At 37.0% G+C, this 14593-nt stretch overlaps 1 protein-coding gene across 1 annotated transcript in view; it reads left to right on the forward strand.

Moving 5' to 3' along the window:
• GRIK2 (glutamate ionotropic receptor kainate type subunit 2) overlaps nucleotides 1-14593 on the forward strand; it is a 431194-nt gene that overhangs the window by 143876 nt on the left and 272725 nt on the right. The window contains exon 4 of the mRNA XM_054822179.1: nucleotides 678-935. Coding sequence (XP_054678154.1) covers nucleotides 678-935 — 258 coding nt within the window. The remainder of the gene's footprint in view (nucleotides 1-677; nucleotides 936-14593) is intronic.

A 14593-nucleotide genomic window follows, 5' to 3' on the forward strand; every position in this document is an offset into this window, starting at 1 on the left:
TAGGTGTAGTAAAACTGAGTATTGAGTATTTCCAGTGTTTAAGAAGGGACACTGAATTTTTTTTCATTAGCAGACAGCAATTTAATTTTCTTTTAGGGAAAATGTTGACCTTTAAATTTTGCTAGTCAACATGCCTACTTTTCAGATACAGAAATTCAAATGTCCGTTTCAATGAAATTAATCATTTGCCTGATACTTAACTACAATCCACTTAACACATATAATTTCTGAGTAATTAGGGTCTCAGAAGAAATAGTGTTGGTTGATTGATTGAGGAAGAAGTTAACACTTAAACAGCCTGGATTAGAATACTGTCTCATATGGCCCTTTTCCAAATGTAAGATGCAGCTGAGCACAAATCTCTTCTCTTGTCAGTGCTTTTTAAAAGATACACAATTGTTGGCCTTTGTGACTTCCACTGACATAGAAGTGTTTATTAAACATAGCTGAGCACTATTTTGATGCTGTTTTGCTATTCATTAGCTCATAGTGAAAGCTTAGAAATGTATTCTGAAGTTGAAATCTGTGTAAGTGAAAGTGTTACACAAGAAGGGACCTCTGCCAGCAATAAAGTTTTATTTGATGGAGTGCCTTTTGTTTAATATGAAATGTGCAATACCTTCTGGCACACTGCCTTCTTTCCTCTCATCATTGACAGACTTCTGTCTCCTCTTCAGCCTGCGATCAGCTGTCCCTTGGGGTGGCTGCCATCTTCGGACCATCCCATAGCTCCTCAGCTAATGCTGTGCAATCCATCTGCAACGCTTTGGGTGTTCCGCATATCCAGACCCGCTGGAAACATCAGGTGTCAGACAACAAGGACTCCTTCTATGTCAGCCTCTATCCAGATTTCTCTTCACTCAGCCGTGCCATCCTTGACCTTGTGCAGTTCTTCAAGTGGAAAACAGTTACTGTTGTTTATGATGACAGCACTGGTAAGGCTAAATCATTGGACTATCTGCAGATATATTCACGTGTACAAAGAGAGGGAGGACGGGTGTCACTACTCATATTTCTTAATTTAAGAAATCTTAACTAAATCAAAAGGATTTCTGTTGGCAAGGTAGTGTATAACAAATAACGTGGATTTACTAGCGTAAGTATTCTCATAAGTATGCTTCAGTTGCTGAATTCTGTGTGGTTGAGCTCACAGCTGTCAATCAGTTATGTGTGTTTTCTGCAGTGTCTTAACAGTTGCTAACAGCTATGTGTTTTGATTTTATTTAAAACTTAAATGTTGAAGAAAAGTATGGTAATTTGAAAGATGCACTAACATGCCCGGTGAAACAGAAGACCTAAATTCTAGAGCTGCTTCTGACATTAGTTAAGTTAGAAAACAGATGCCAGGTATGTTTGGAACTTCGGTATCTGCTTTTTTTTTGGAGAGAATTGCAGAAGGAGCCCTGGTTTTAGCTGCTAGGAATTGAAACTAGAGGAAGTTTGGAGGCTTGTTTTGCAGATGAGTTATGTGAGTTAAAAATGAACTCCCGACTTTCCAGTAGAAATGTATCAGTTTGCTACCTTTCCCTTACCTCACCTTAAAATTTTTTTGCCATCCTTTTTTGCCTTGACAGTGACATCTTTGAAAAATGCTTTAACAATTTAAGTTTAATTCAAGGTCTATCTAGTGGTGGTTAGAACTAAAACTTTGGCAAGAGGAAAATCTGACTGTAATGGAAGATACAAGGAAAGTACTTAACCAAATGAGAAATATTTAATCTGCTTGGAAAAGTTGTTAACTTCTTCCATGCTGGCTGAACATTGGCAAGAAAAGAGCATGGTGAGCCTCAAATCCTTCTCATGGTTCAGTGAACTGGAAGACTGTTGATACCCTTGTTACATAATGCTACTATCTAAATCTGAAATAAAAAAATAAGATCAACAAACAATGTGTTACATGTGAGGCTACCTATAACGAAGACTAACTCTGCTAGATAAATAGAAGTTACAACAGGACAGAATGCCTGCTTGCTATTTAAGTTCAAATAAGATCTGTGTGTAGCTATCAAAAGGTGGGAAGGGAACAGTCAGAGTTGGCAGTGCATAAAATTATTTAGAAATGATTTTTTCTTCATGCTTTAAAAAAAAAAAAAAAGAAAAAGCAAGGCAGTGAAGTTTAGAAGCTGCCTCCCTTTGCTTAATATTTCCAAGTAATTTTCTTCCCCCCACATAAAACCAAACAAAAATCACAAAAAAACCCCAAAAGGAATATTTCATGTTTAATGGGCTCTCTAAACTCAATGTTTTCCGAAAGAGATATGTTAACAGTCATGCTAGACCTGATCTTTTCCTAAAGTATGTTTTGAAGTCAGGGTGTAAGTGGAAATAGGAATGAAGATGGAAAAGAAGTTTTTCCTGTGTATGTTGTGATCTACTTTATCTACCTGTGACTAGTGTAAACATTTAAGAGGAAAAAAAAAGGAACACAAGCTCTTTTTAAATAAATTTTAAATAAATTTGACAATGAATAAGGAGATTCAGGAATTTAGTTTATTTAAAAGGCATAAATAATTATTTCAGAAAATATTCATTTTAAATTTATATTTCTTTCTGGAGTGGCTAGACCCTTCATATTATGATACTGTTTATCAGCAGGAACAACCAGTAATCCCAGATACAACATCTTTTTTTCTTGAAATCTGTTGGTCTCTGAAGAGACAGAGAAAATAAGTTTTAGAAAGGTAATCCTCTCTTTTTTGTGGCCTTTGCCATATGTAAATTTGAATTCTACTTTTTTAAGACTATCAGTTTCTCTTTGTTAGTAGCATCTCCTATGGATAATTCAAAGACTTCGAAAGCAGGACACACTGCTGGGAATACCACAGCATCACTTGTCTTTGAACTGCATACGGGAACAACTCTTAGCTATGAGAAACTGTCAATCTTAACGAAGTAGAGTTTAAATCTTGTTAGACCTCTGTCGCGAATCCTTATTTATGATCCTGCCAACTATGCCAATGTGTTGCAAAACAGTAGAATACACCTTACTCAGAAGAGAGAAGCAGCAATATGTTTTGTTGAGGTAAAATAATTTGGCAGAGGTCAATAAATTTGATGGAATTGAATAAAATTTAACAGTGGTTTACCAAGGTTCAATAAGTTTGATGGCAAGGTTCATCTTATTAATTACTGCATGGAAGAAACATACAAAGGAAAATTGAATTAGAATTGAGTTAGAGTGATTCACACAGAGACTGGAGATGCAAAAGGGTAAGAAAGACCCTCCCATTGAGTCACAAGGTTTAGATTGGATGCCTTTTGCTTTCTAAACTCCTGATGGACTTTAGGTGTGGCCATCTCGAATCCCAGTCTCAGACTTGGACTTGGTTTATGTCTAATGGAAGAAATACAAAGAGTAAGGAAGACCCTCCCATTGAGTCATGAGGTTCAGAGCGGACTCCCTTGGTGTCTAAACTCCTGATGGAGCTTAGGTGCCGCTAGGTCCAATCTTAGTCTCAGACTTGGACAATGGTTTATGTCTAACGGAATTATCTATACAATGTTAAGTATAATTAATAGTTAATAGTTACATAGATTAGCAATGTTTCATTAGTATTAATTCAGCATGCTATCAGTCACTTACCAAAGATCTGCAGTTGGTAAAAGGTCTCTGTGCCTTGAGGAGCAACCTTGAGAAGCATCCCAATTCAAGGGGAGATCACTGCCATGCAGCCACACTGTCTAGCAGGGAGAGCTCAAAGAAGGTTCACTTAGGCTGTCATATTTATGGAATAAAGTGATTCGCTCATAGTCAAATTATATGTGATGTAAAAGGTATGCATGATACTCCTTGTACCCAGAACTTTGTCCTTGATAAATGAGTCTTGGAAAAGTCACCCATTATTCATGTGTTAATTGCATGATTGGTGTTCCAAGCTCATATGTGTCGATGCTCACTGTGTCACTCTGCTCCTTTGTGGGTTTTCAGAGAACAGATTGAAACTAGAGGAGTTCTTGGCCCGGCTACGGCTCAGGCCTTTACCTCCTTTGGAGTCTGTACCAAACTACTGCTGGTTTGGTTAAGGGGTCAGTGCATCCATCACAAGCTCAACTGCAAACTGGTGGTTTTTGAGGCAAGGGTCACGGGGAGAGGAACCTTTTGAAAGGAAGTAGTTATTTCAGCTGTGGAAGAGGTTATCTCCTGCCATGGGATAAGATAAACATTCAGTTGTGAACCTAGGGCTGAGGCTGATTAATTATAGTTTCAGCTAATATTTAGAAACTGTGTTGTAAGATTCCTTGTGTCATTTACAGCTTAATTTCAAATCCATTAAAATGAGGGCGATGAAGACGAAACATTTATCACTCTCTATATCTGTTTCTTTCATTTGGCCAGTGATTCCTTAATGTAAGATTGATACAATTCTTGTTTTCCCCTTCTTTGTTTCTCTTTTAATGACCTGCATTTTACTCTGTTTTATTGAAAAGTTGTTTAGGATGATAATGCATGCCTTATTTCATGATAATTTTAGTGTTATGAATTTCCTTTATCTGAATGAACAATTCCCAAAAGTACATCCTGTTCAAGAAAATCATGTGTTGGTATAGCAGTTACAGTAATATTTTTTAATTGCTAAAATTAATATTTTGGGGGGACAAATTTACTTTATGTAAATTTCTATTATTACTTTATAAACATGGATACAAGGGGAGATGATATTTTTATTATGGACAGGAAGAAAAGCTAGAAAACATGCATAAACAATGTCTGGATTCTTTTCAAGATAAATTATGGGGAGCTGCCTATATGCCAAAATCCTGTAAGATTGTAGGTCCATTCTGAGGGAAAGTATGATTTTTTTTTTTTTAATTTTTATTTTTAAAACTGTATTTATAGCTTAATTGTTAGGGCTCAATTTTATGAATTATCTAAGGAATTGTTAAAGTTTTACTTCTCTAATGAAGGAAAAGATACCTTACCCACTTCAAAGCATTCTAATAAAAGCTGTGTCCATATTCTTCATTCCTGCAGTACGGGATATGTCTTCTTAAGTAAACACAAATGGAAAAACCTGTGTGGTTATTTGACACTCTGCAGTCAGTAAAAGCCCATGTTAACTCTCGTGTCATTCCCAGGAATGCACTGGAGACTGACACTTTAAGTGCACACTTCAGCTGCCTCTTGACAGCACCATTGTGTCCGATTGAATGTAATCCCACATGCTCCGATCTTATAGGAAGGAAAGCCAGTTATGTGACTCTAATACAGAGCAGAATATTTTCCCAATGCTACACGGGGCACTCAACGTTGGCGTAGATGTAGTCTTCCATAGTGTTTTTGTGTGCCTTTCAATCCTTAGTGTAGCTGCCTTCACAACATCCATGTGACGAGATGTGCAAAATAGACTGCCACCACTTGTATTTGGTCTGGATCCAATTTGATGTGAGACTGTGTGGTACAAAGGTGATAGAGAGGAAGTCGGTTTAGAACTCAGTTTGACTTGAGAGAAGTTTGGAATCCCAGGCTCCCTTTGCAGTAACAAACATCTGCACATCTGAAAGATTACCACAAAGAACAGCCATTACTGGGTTGTCTCCCTCCTTGAAGTATTCTCCCTGTATTGTCTATGGAGGAGTAGCTGTACATCTTGCTATTAATTTAAGACATAAAGAAGTTGCTTTTCATGCACTATGGGTAGCAAATAGTCCCTGTCCCCAACCCTCCCCAGCTTTATGATGCAGAAATGGCTAAGTCAGAGAAGATTAACCTATGGATTGTGGCTATTGCTCCTCATGTCAGTCTGGACCTCAGAACACTGGGTTGTTCTGTGCTGATTAGACGTGCCTCCCGTGTTCAGGAGCCTGTAATGAGGAAAGCAGGATAACTTGTCACAGGATAAAATGCAGGTTGTGTCATGCTTCTAAAGGGATATGATCGATAACACTGGAGAGAGCAAAGATCAGGTTGAATACAGCATAATAAGGAAGAGTCAAGACTCTACAAATAGGATGAAGTGGATGAATAAACCAGAAAGGTTAATTCTATCTCGTCTCAGTAAGAAGAGATGCAGTCTGTTACAGTGGGCATAAGGTAATAGAAATAAAAATGACCATAGAATGGACAAAGGTTTTAATACTATGATAAAGCCTTCTGCCCTGGTAGTATTTTATGGAGTGGGCATTGTGACAGTAGGTAGATGAGTCCGTTCTTTCAGGGAAGAAAAAAATGTGTGAGTCCTTTTTCTGTGAATGTGTGTTTGCATACTCCTGCACCTGACTTTTTTTTTTTGCTTTAAATAATAGCTATATGTTGCTTCCTATTATGGTTTATTTTCTCCCTTTATTTTAGCTCTCAAGCCTTTTTTTTTTTTTTAAAGTACTCCATCTGTTGTACAGACAAAAAAATTGGAATGAGACTCTAGAACACTTTTCTTGCTAGTCTGAAGATAAGTATTGGTTCCTGTGGTCATTCTAAACAGCAAAGTATATTCTTTTTAACTAGAATTTCCCATTAAAAAAACCAACTAACAGGATGTAATGAGAGGTTTGCTATTTTTTTTTCCTTAAAGTAATTTATTGTCTCTTTGTTAATTAAATACCACTAAAATGTCCCTGGATGCTAATTAAGCCCTTTCAGATTTACAGATTTGCTACAGTCAATTGTCTTTAAGAAAGAAAAGTGGAAAAATGGCAGTATGTTCATCAGCTGCATGTCCTAATGGTTTTAATTGGTCTCAAAACAGTAACTTGAAATTAAGTACATAGTCTAATATCTGTGCTAAAGAAAACAGACTAGATAAATTCTAAATAAGTTTGTGAATCTCAGAAAATTTCAAAACAACACATGAACAGTTAGATGCTGGGGCCTTTAAATTATAGTGGCACTTCGATTGCCAGCTAATGCTTTATGCAGATCAAGTTGATATAAACAGAGTTCTGGGTTTTTTTCTTAATTAACATTTGTTTTGGTCTTGGGTGAATGAGTATAAACACCAAAAATCTGTTGCATTTATGAACAGAAGCCAAAGAAAAGCTGGAAAAATAACTTCAGAGATAAATATGTTTTGCGTTGGTCTTTGGTAATGAAGATCAACACAAAGGTGCTTTAATTCAAATGAAGGAAAAATAAAGATGTCATTTTGTTCATATTTTTACTGTAGTATACAGGTAGCATAGATTTGTAAATAAAACTGCATTTATTTTTTTTTTTTCCTTGGGACCAGTATTAAAATTCACATTATCTTAGTCCCGCTGTATTTAGCATTGTTGTGGTCTCACCTTCAGTATTGTGTGCAGTATTTTAATAGTTATCTATCAAATGTAAGATGTGGTTGTTGTGGATAAGCCAACAATGGCATTACAAGAAAGCAAGCATAATGTCGTAGTCAGATGTATGACCATAAATTTCATTTTTTGGTGGGTTGACCCTGGTTGGATGCCAGGTGCCCACCAAAGTTACTCTGTCACTGTCCTTCCTCAGCTGGGCAGGGGAGAGAAAATATAATGAAAGGCTTGTGGATCAAGATAAGGACAGGGAAAACAGACTTGGGGAAATCAGTTTAATCTATTACCAATCAAATCAGAGAAGGGTAATGAGAAAAAACCCAAATCTTAAAACACCTTTCCCCCTCCCTTCCTTCCAGGCTCAACTTCACTCCTGATTTTCTCTACCTCCTCCTCCAGCGGCACAGGGGGATGGGGAATGGGAGTTCTGGTCAGTTCATCACATGTTGTCTCTGCTGCTCCTTCCTCCTTAAGGGGAGGACTCCTCACACTCTTCCCCTGCTCCAGCGTGGGGTCCCTCCCATGGGAGACAGTCCTCCACCAACTTCTCCTATGTGAGTCCTTCCCATGGGTTGCGATTCTTCCTGAACTGCTGCAGCGTGGGTCCCCATGGGGTCACAAGTCCTGCCAGCAAACCTGCTCCAGCGTGGGCTCCTCTCTCCCCAGCATCACAGGTCCTGCCAGGAGCCTGCTCCAGCATGGGCTTCCCACGTGGTCACAGCCTCCTTTATGTGCATCCACCTGCTCCAGTGTGGGGTCCTCCATGTGCTGCAGGTGGATATCTGCTCCACCGTCAACCTCCATGGGCTGCAGGGGGACAGCCTGCCTCACTATGGTCTTCTCCACGGGCTGCAGGGGAATCTCTGCTCTGGTGCCTGGAGTATCTCCTGTCCCTCCTTCTTCACCGACCTGGGTGTCTGCAGAGTTGTCCTCTCACATATTCTCACCCCTCTCTTCTGGCTGCAATTGCTGTTGCACAGGGTTTTTTTTTCCCCTTCTTAAATATGTTAACCTAGAGGTGCTACCACTGTCACTGATGGCCTCAGCCTTGGCCAGCATTGGGTCCATCTCTGAGCTGGTTGGTATTGGCTCTGTCAGACATGGCAGACATGGCTTCTGGCAGCTTCTGACTGAAACCAACCCTGTAGCCCCCCTGCTACCAAAACCTTTAAGCGTAAACCTAATATATTTGCAGGTAATTCCAATTTAATCTGCGTAAGAAAGGCGTCACACCATATTTCGTCATTGCAGCAGATCTCAAGAAAGTTGAGGGTTCTTCAGGTCAGAGGCTTAGGAAAATACGACCTGGGAGGAGAAACTAAAAGAGTGTTGGTTTAGTCTAGGGGAAGTAGACAAAAAAGTCTCACAAAAGGAAACAAATAAACTATCCTCTATGTTAAATGGCATAGCTAGAGACATGTTTAAATTGTAGCAGAAATGATTTTGCTAAGAACATCTAGGTTAGAATGAAAGAACAGGTATCCTTTAAAGGCTGTGGAAACTCCATCTCATGAGGTGGTTTGTTGTGGTTTCTTGTTGTGACACTTTTGGTTGATTTTTTTTTTTTTTTAATAGCATGTTTTCATACTGCTTTTGCTAGACAGAACGGAAAATACAGATAATGGTGACCTTTTAAGGTCACTATCAGGACTGTTCCCTACCAGTAATGCTGACTAATATCTCTTCTGGATGTGCAGAAATACTAAATTATAAGCTGCTATTAAATTACTCCATTGATAGTGATACCTCAAATTGGATTTATATTAGATGTCAGTTAGATGAAAACTGTACCTGGATGTATTTTTGTGTATTTATGCTGTTTTGACTTGTGCAATTTTAACTAGCGCTTATTCTGGTTTGACAAAGCAGATGTAGAATTCACAGTCCTGGTTGTTCTTGAAGGGCTGGGTGGGTATCCTCTGCAAATAAATGAACTTGTGTATAAATCTTGTCAAAGATAAGAGTGGGATAGGATAGCTTAGCACAGCATGTTAAATGAAAATATTTTTGTGCATTTCAAATTTGTGCATTATCAATTAGTAATCAGTTATTCTGTGATATTTAATGGAATGAATGGAATGAATAACTATAGGAGGGCTATATTTGCCATGGGGAACAAAGCAGACTCGAGGCTTCCCATGCATATCAGCCTGAATGGCATGCAGTTCTGTTCCACATCTGGTCAGTCACTGGCTCAGACAGAGGTTGCAGCATTTGTAAAAACATCCACACTTTTACTGAATCTTCTTATTAAAGACAATAGATTTTTAGGCCTTCCTTAATAAACTCAGATTTGGTAGAATTGTGATAATTAGTAGCACAAATAATTTTGATCTATTTTTTGAGAATGAAGAAATATTTTCCAGACTGATTACATAATGCATGGTATCCTTTAGATACAGAGTGTTTCAAGTGCTGTGTACAGTAATTTCAAGTGAAAATACAATCAGTAGTTAGGTGCTAAACCGAATTGTGGTATTTGGAAGTAGCTGGGTAGTTAGTTTGGTGTATTCCTTTTCTAAGAAAGTTATTGTACCATTTGTTCGGTAAAGTTCAGAAATAATTTTCCAGTGCTATATGAAAATACCAGGGGTAAGGAGGATGTTCTGAAGTTAAAATTTCACTTTCAAACTTTTTTAGTCTTTTTACAGTTTGGAAGTTAACAATTACTTTAGCTAACTGTCTGAAGAGAAAGAAGTTAAATTCTGTTATTTTTGGTAAGCGGACCTGTAGTTGTTCTTTGAGAATAATTCTAGAATTTAATTATTTTTTTTGAACAGAAAAGTAAAAGTCATCACGTTAAACAGAATGCATGAGTCCAGCCCATCTTTCAGGAAAACGTGTACCACTGCTCCCACCCTGTTTTGGTCAAGAATTGAGTTTGGACTTACTGCAACAAGACATGGTATTATAAAAAGAAAACTATAGGTTTAAAATAAAAATAAAATAAATCCGTAAGATACTTTATAGTGTGCTTCTATAAGCCTAAGGAACAGAAGTGGAGGTAATATTGCCAGAAATTGTTGCATTAACAATGAACATATTCCAAATGGTACTTCAAATAGTTTTGCTTTTGTGGGTTTGAGTAAAATTAAGAATTTCAATCTTGGGCTAGGGAACTTATGATCAAAATAATTCTTTCGTGAAGACTGGAAAAATTTATTCATTATTTTCAAATACAGAAAAGCGTGACAGGAAAACTAGTTAAGTGAAAAATAAAAACAGAAAAATGGAGATATAATCAGTATCATATCTTGCAATAGGCATAAATTTAACCTCAGATTTATCCAAATTTACCTACGCTTTTACTCCTACTTCAGTATTACATATTTTGTCCTCTGGTTGGAGGAACACTGTGAAATGCACTTGAGATGTTAAGCCCTTGTGAACTGCTCTACTTCAATCTCAGCTCAAATATTCCCATCTTAATATATTTTAGCTTCAATTCCAGATTTTTCTTCTCTCTTGCACTTATCATTTATTTTTAGCAAAAATATAACTGCTTTTGTTTCCAAGAATAAATGTGCTTACCTTGTGTAAATTCCAGTTTAAAATGTTCATTTATCTTTCTTTTCCAACCAACTCCATTTTGATTTCTAGTAGATATTATTTTTATTTAGTTTTGTATAGTTTGATACAACAGTGATATTTCTATGGTATGGCTAGAAATTGCTAACTTGTTCTACTGCTTCTTTTAACATTGATTCTGACAGCTTTGACAAAAGCTGTTCTGTCCTTTGACTGTAGTAGATCTCTTTTTTCCTCTTCACTCTCATTAAACCGCACCGCTCATAGATGTCAGCCACTTGAGAGATCATACTTCACACTATTACAAGAATTCTTTTGAAATGCCCAGGACTGTTAATTGTCATTGCTGTCATCATCATCACACTGAATTAAAGATAAAGCTTTCTGAGAAGGTTCAAAAAAACCCGTGTTCAGAAAACTGAATAATAACAGTATTTCAAATCAGGCATATCATAATAGAGCCACATATGTAAAGGAATGTCACATGTTGTTGGAGACTAGAAAAACATGGTAAATCTAATATAAAAGGCTTAATGTTTTCTTAATTTCCCACATTTTCTTCAATTATATTAAATAATTTTTTCTCACATTTTCACATGCTAGGTGCAGAGATGAGGGAAGAAATGGACACTTCTCTCTCTTTTTTTTTTTTTTTTTTTTCTTCCTTTCCTTTTTCCTAGCTGTTGTATGCTGCAGCTGATAAGTACTCAGGTACTATGAAAAAACTTCACCTTGTTATGGTGATCTTCAAGATCAAAACCTTTCCATGAACTGAAGGCCTTTTCTGAACTTAAGCAGCACATTGATTCCCTCTTGTGGAACTGTGTGGGATGGGGTAGAGGGCTTTTTTCACTGCAGCACTGAAAAGCCATTATTAGAAAAGAATTGTTACTGGAAATAGGCTGAATTGGGATTGGCTATTTGAAGCTAACTATAAAAGACATTCGCACTCGTGCTCTGACGTGCTCACTTAGCATATTTAAGGAAAACAATAAAGCTGATTATTGCCTTGCACTTCAATTACATCTGGTTATGCTGAAACAGCAGTAAAATGGATTTAACATTCTGATGCTAAGACCCAAGACACAGAAAAATTAAGTGATATGCACAATATCAGAATGGAAATCTGACTGTCTGTGGAGTTTAACCTGGGTCCCTGGTTTTCTTGTTCAGTGATTTTTTAACTCTAAGGCTAATCACTCCTACAGGTGGCATTTTAATAATCTCAACTTCAATATTAATTATGAATATAATTTTAAGCACCTGCTTTCCTGTACTAAGTAATTGTTTCAAAATTGATTTTTTTTTTTTTTTAGTCTGAGAAAGGGTTTTTTCTGTCTTTAGTCTAGACACTTTTAGATCTCTTGTAATAATGATGTTTGTATTTCAAATACATATACATACATGCACATACACGTCTAGTTAAAGACACAGTTCTGCCTTTTCCTGTTTGTTTCAGAAAGGAGCATTTTTCTCAGATATTAGTATTACTGTGCTCTAAGTCCTCCTGAAGTACACTACTGGTTATATCAGCATCATTTTGTGGAAGTGCAGGTCAAGAAGTAAAAGAAAAGTGCCCTCAGTCTGGTGACACACACTCATATCGTTTCTATGATCAATGTTGATCCTAGGTTCGCCAACAAAGTAGCCTCTGTTTGTTGACCTGACATTGACCAAAAATGGGTAAGACTGCTGGAGATAGAGGTTAAAAGTTATATTTCTGTTGTATGCTTCTAAGCATTGAGTTTTGGAGCTCATGCAAAACTATCTGATTGTCTTGATAATTGTCCAACTGTGTGAGATACAGAGTAGCACACACCTCAGTATGTCAGCATGAAGGCAAGGTGGATGTTGGGAGGCTGCATCATAGCCACAGTTATGGAGAGGTTTAGAGACAGGCATAGTTCTTAGACCTAGAAATCTTTTTTTCAGCGAACAAGTCAGTAAATGGGTCGCTGGCATCGGTACCCTTCATTTCATGCTGAAGTTTTGTAACTGGAGCAGAAGGTTTAGTTTCAGTCCAGACAATAAGCACTATGAGAAGATGCTGATTTGGGAAAAGAAATGGCAGGAGAGAACTAACTACATAAACTGAAAAGTTTTCTCTGATTACTGGCATGGTTACCATCCAAGTGAAAGGTTTTGAAAAATATTTCCAGTTGAAAATAATGTAACTTTTATTTGTCCTCTCATACTCGATGACCTAGAACCGGCTTTTCAGTGTGACTAAAACTTTTTTTTAGTGATATGCTCAAAAGAAATATATTTCTTCAAAACAACCTTTCCCTCTAAAAAACCCAACCAAAACCTAACTCGATGATCAAATTATTTTTTCTTACAACATAAACTGCTGGTTCTGAAGCACTATACCTTCTTCAAGTGTGTTTTGTATAGCTGAAAGACCACATGTGGGGAGAATGAATCAACATAGGGTAGAATATGTCAACACAGTCTAAGGGTGTTCTGATTTATAAACAGGAGTTCTTGTGTATCTCTGAAGAAGAATTGGGGGAAGTAGGTTGCTACTGTGTGCTTTGATAAGGAGGTAAGTACATAGTTACAGGTAGCTTGACATTATAGAGCCTCTATACATCTACACTTTTTTCTCCCGGAAGGAAATTTTGTCATCCATATAGACCTCCAGAGTTCATTCTGGCAAATACTTTTATTATCATGGGTGACTAGTGTATCTTGGCTTGCCCTAATGAATCTAATTTTTAAATTTTCAGCTGAAGTTATTCTAAACAGAGCAGCAATATTTCTTGACAAAGGGCTTGTTAAATAGAATTTGCTTTGGCAAAACTGCTACTGAAGTCAGTTACCACATACTTTTCTTCTTTTTTTTACTGATACAGGGCTATCATTTCCCTGGTAGAAATCAAGATTAACAATAGAGAAATAATTTAAGTGAACATAATGCTAGATATCTTTGAACTCTTCTTCATTCATGTCACCTCCACTAATAGTAGTGCATTTTTAATACTGCAGATTGCAAGTAGCATAAAGCTCTAATGCAGTAATATCTGTCATATATATACATATGCATGCATACACACATAGTGTTCTGATTACTCTCCAATGCTTCAACTACAAGACTGAAAAAATCCTCCTAAAGTGTTGGACTCTACAGCTGGAAATAAGGAGCTGTATTAATTATGCTTACAGTAAGAAGATAGTTTTTTCTGGATTATGTATCTTAAAGCTCTTCCTCCATTAAAGACAGTTCACACCATTTTGGTACTGTATTTAAATGGGTTTAAATATAAATGACAACAATTTTAAGGCTGCTTTACACTGCTGGAATTGGGTGAAATAATCTTAATGTAGTAAAAAGGCTAGATATCAATAGATGAGAAAGGTCCATCAAGCTACCTTTTCCCTTCAACTCTATTTTCTCTGTATTTTTCTTAATGGTGTTTCTGTATTATGCTGTTATATTCAAAAACACAGAACGGCCCACTGTTCAAGTAACCCTGCTATCAAGTGCAATTTCTTTTTTTTTAATCCTTTCACTAGAGGTGTTTTTTAAGTAGAGGACAAAGATGATAAAACTAATCTTGAGAGTTCATGGGTAATCTGTTCAGGCTGTTCAGTATCTGTGAATCATTTCATAGCAATGAACTGTTCTGATTGATGTGAAACACTCTACCAATGCCCAATAAATTGACTATATCTCCTCCATTCTACCCATACCCCTTTCAAAGCCCAATACACAATGATATTTTTCTGAGACATAACCAGAAAAACTGGGCAGGGAGCTGTCAGGGAAGGAGAAGAGTAGAGAGAGGTGTGAAAGGAAGCATCTTGCTGAAAACAGAGAGACTCTTCTGATAGCTCTACA

The sequence above is a fragment of the Grus americana genome, chromosome 3 (genome assembly GCF_028858705.1).
Source record: "Grus americana isolate bGruAme1 chromosome 3, bGruAme1.mat, whole genome shotgun sequence".
Taxonomy (NCBI): Eukaryota; Metazoa; Chordata; class Aves; order Gruiformes; family Gruidae; genus Grus; species Grus americana.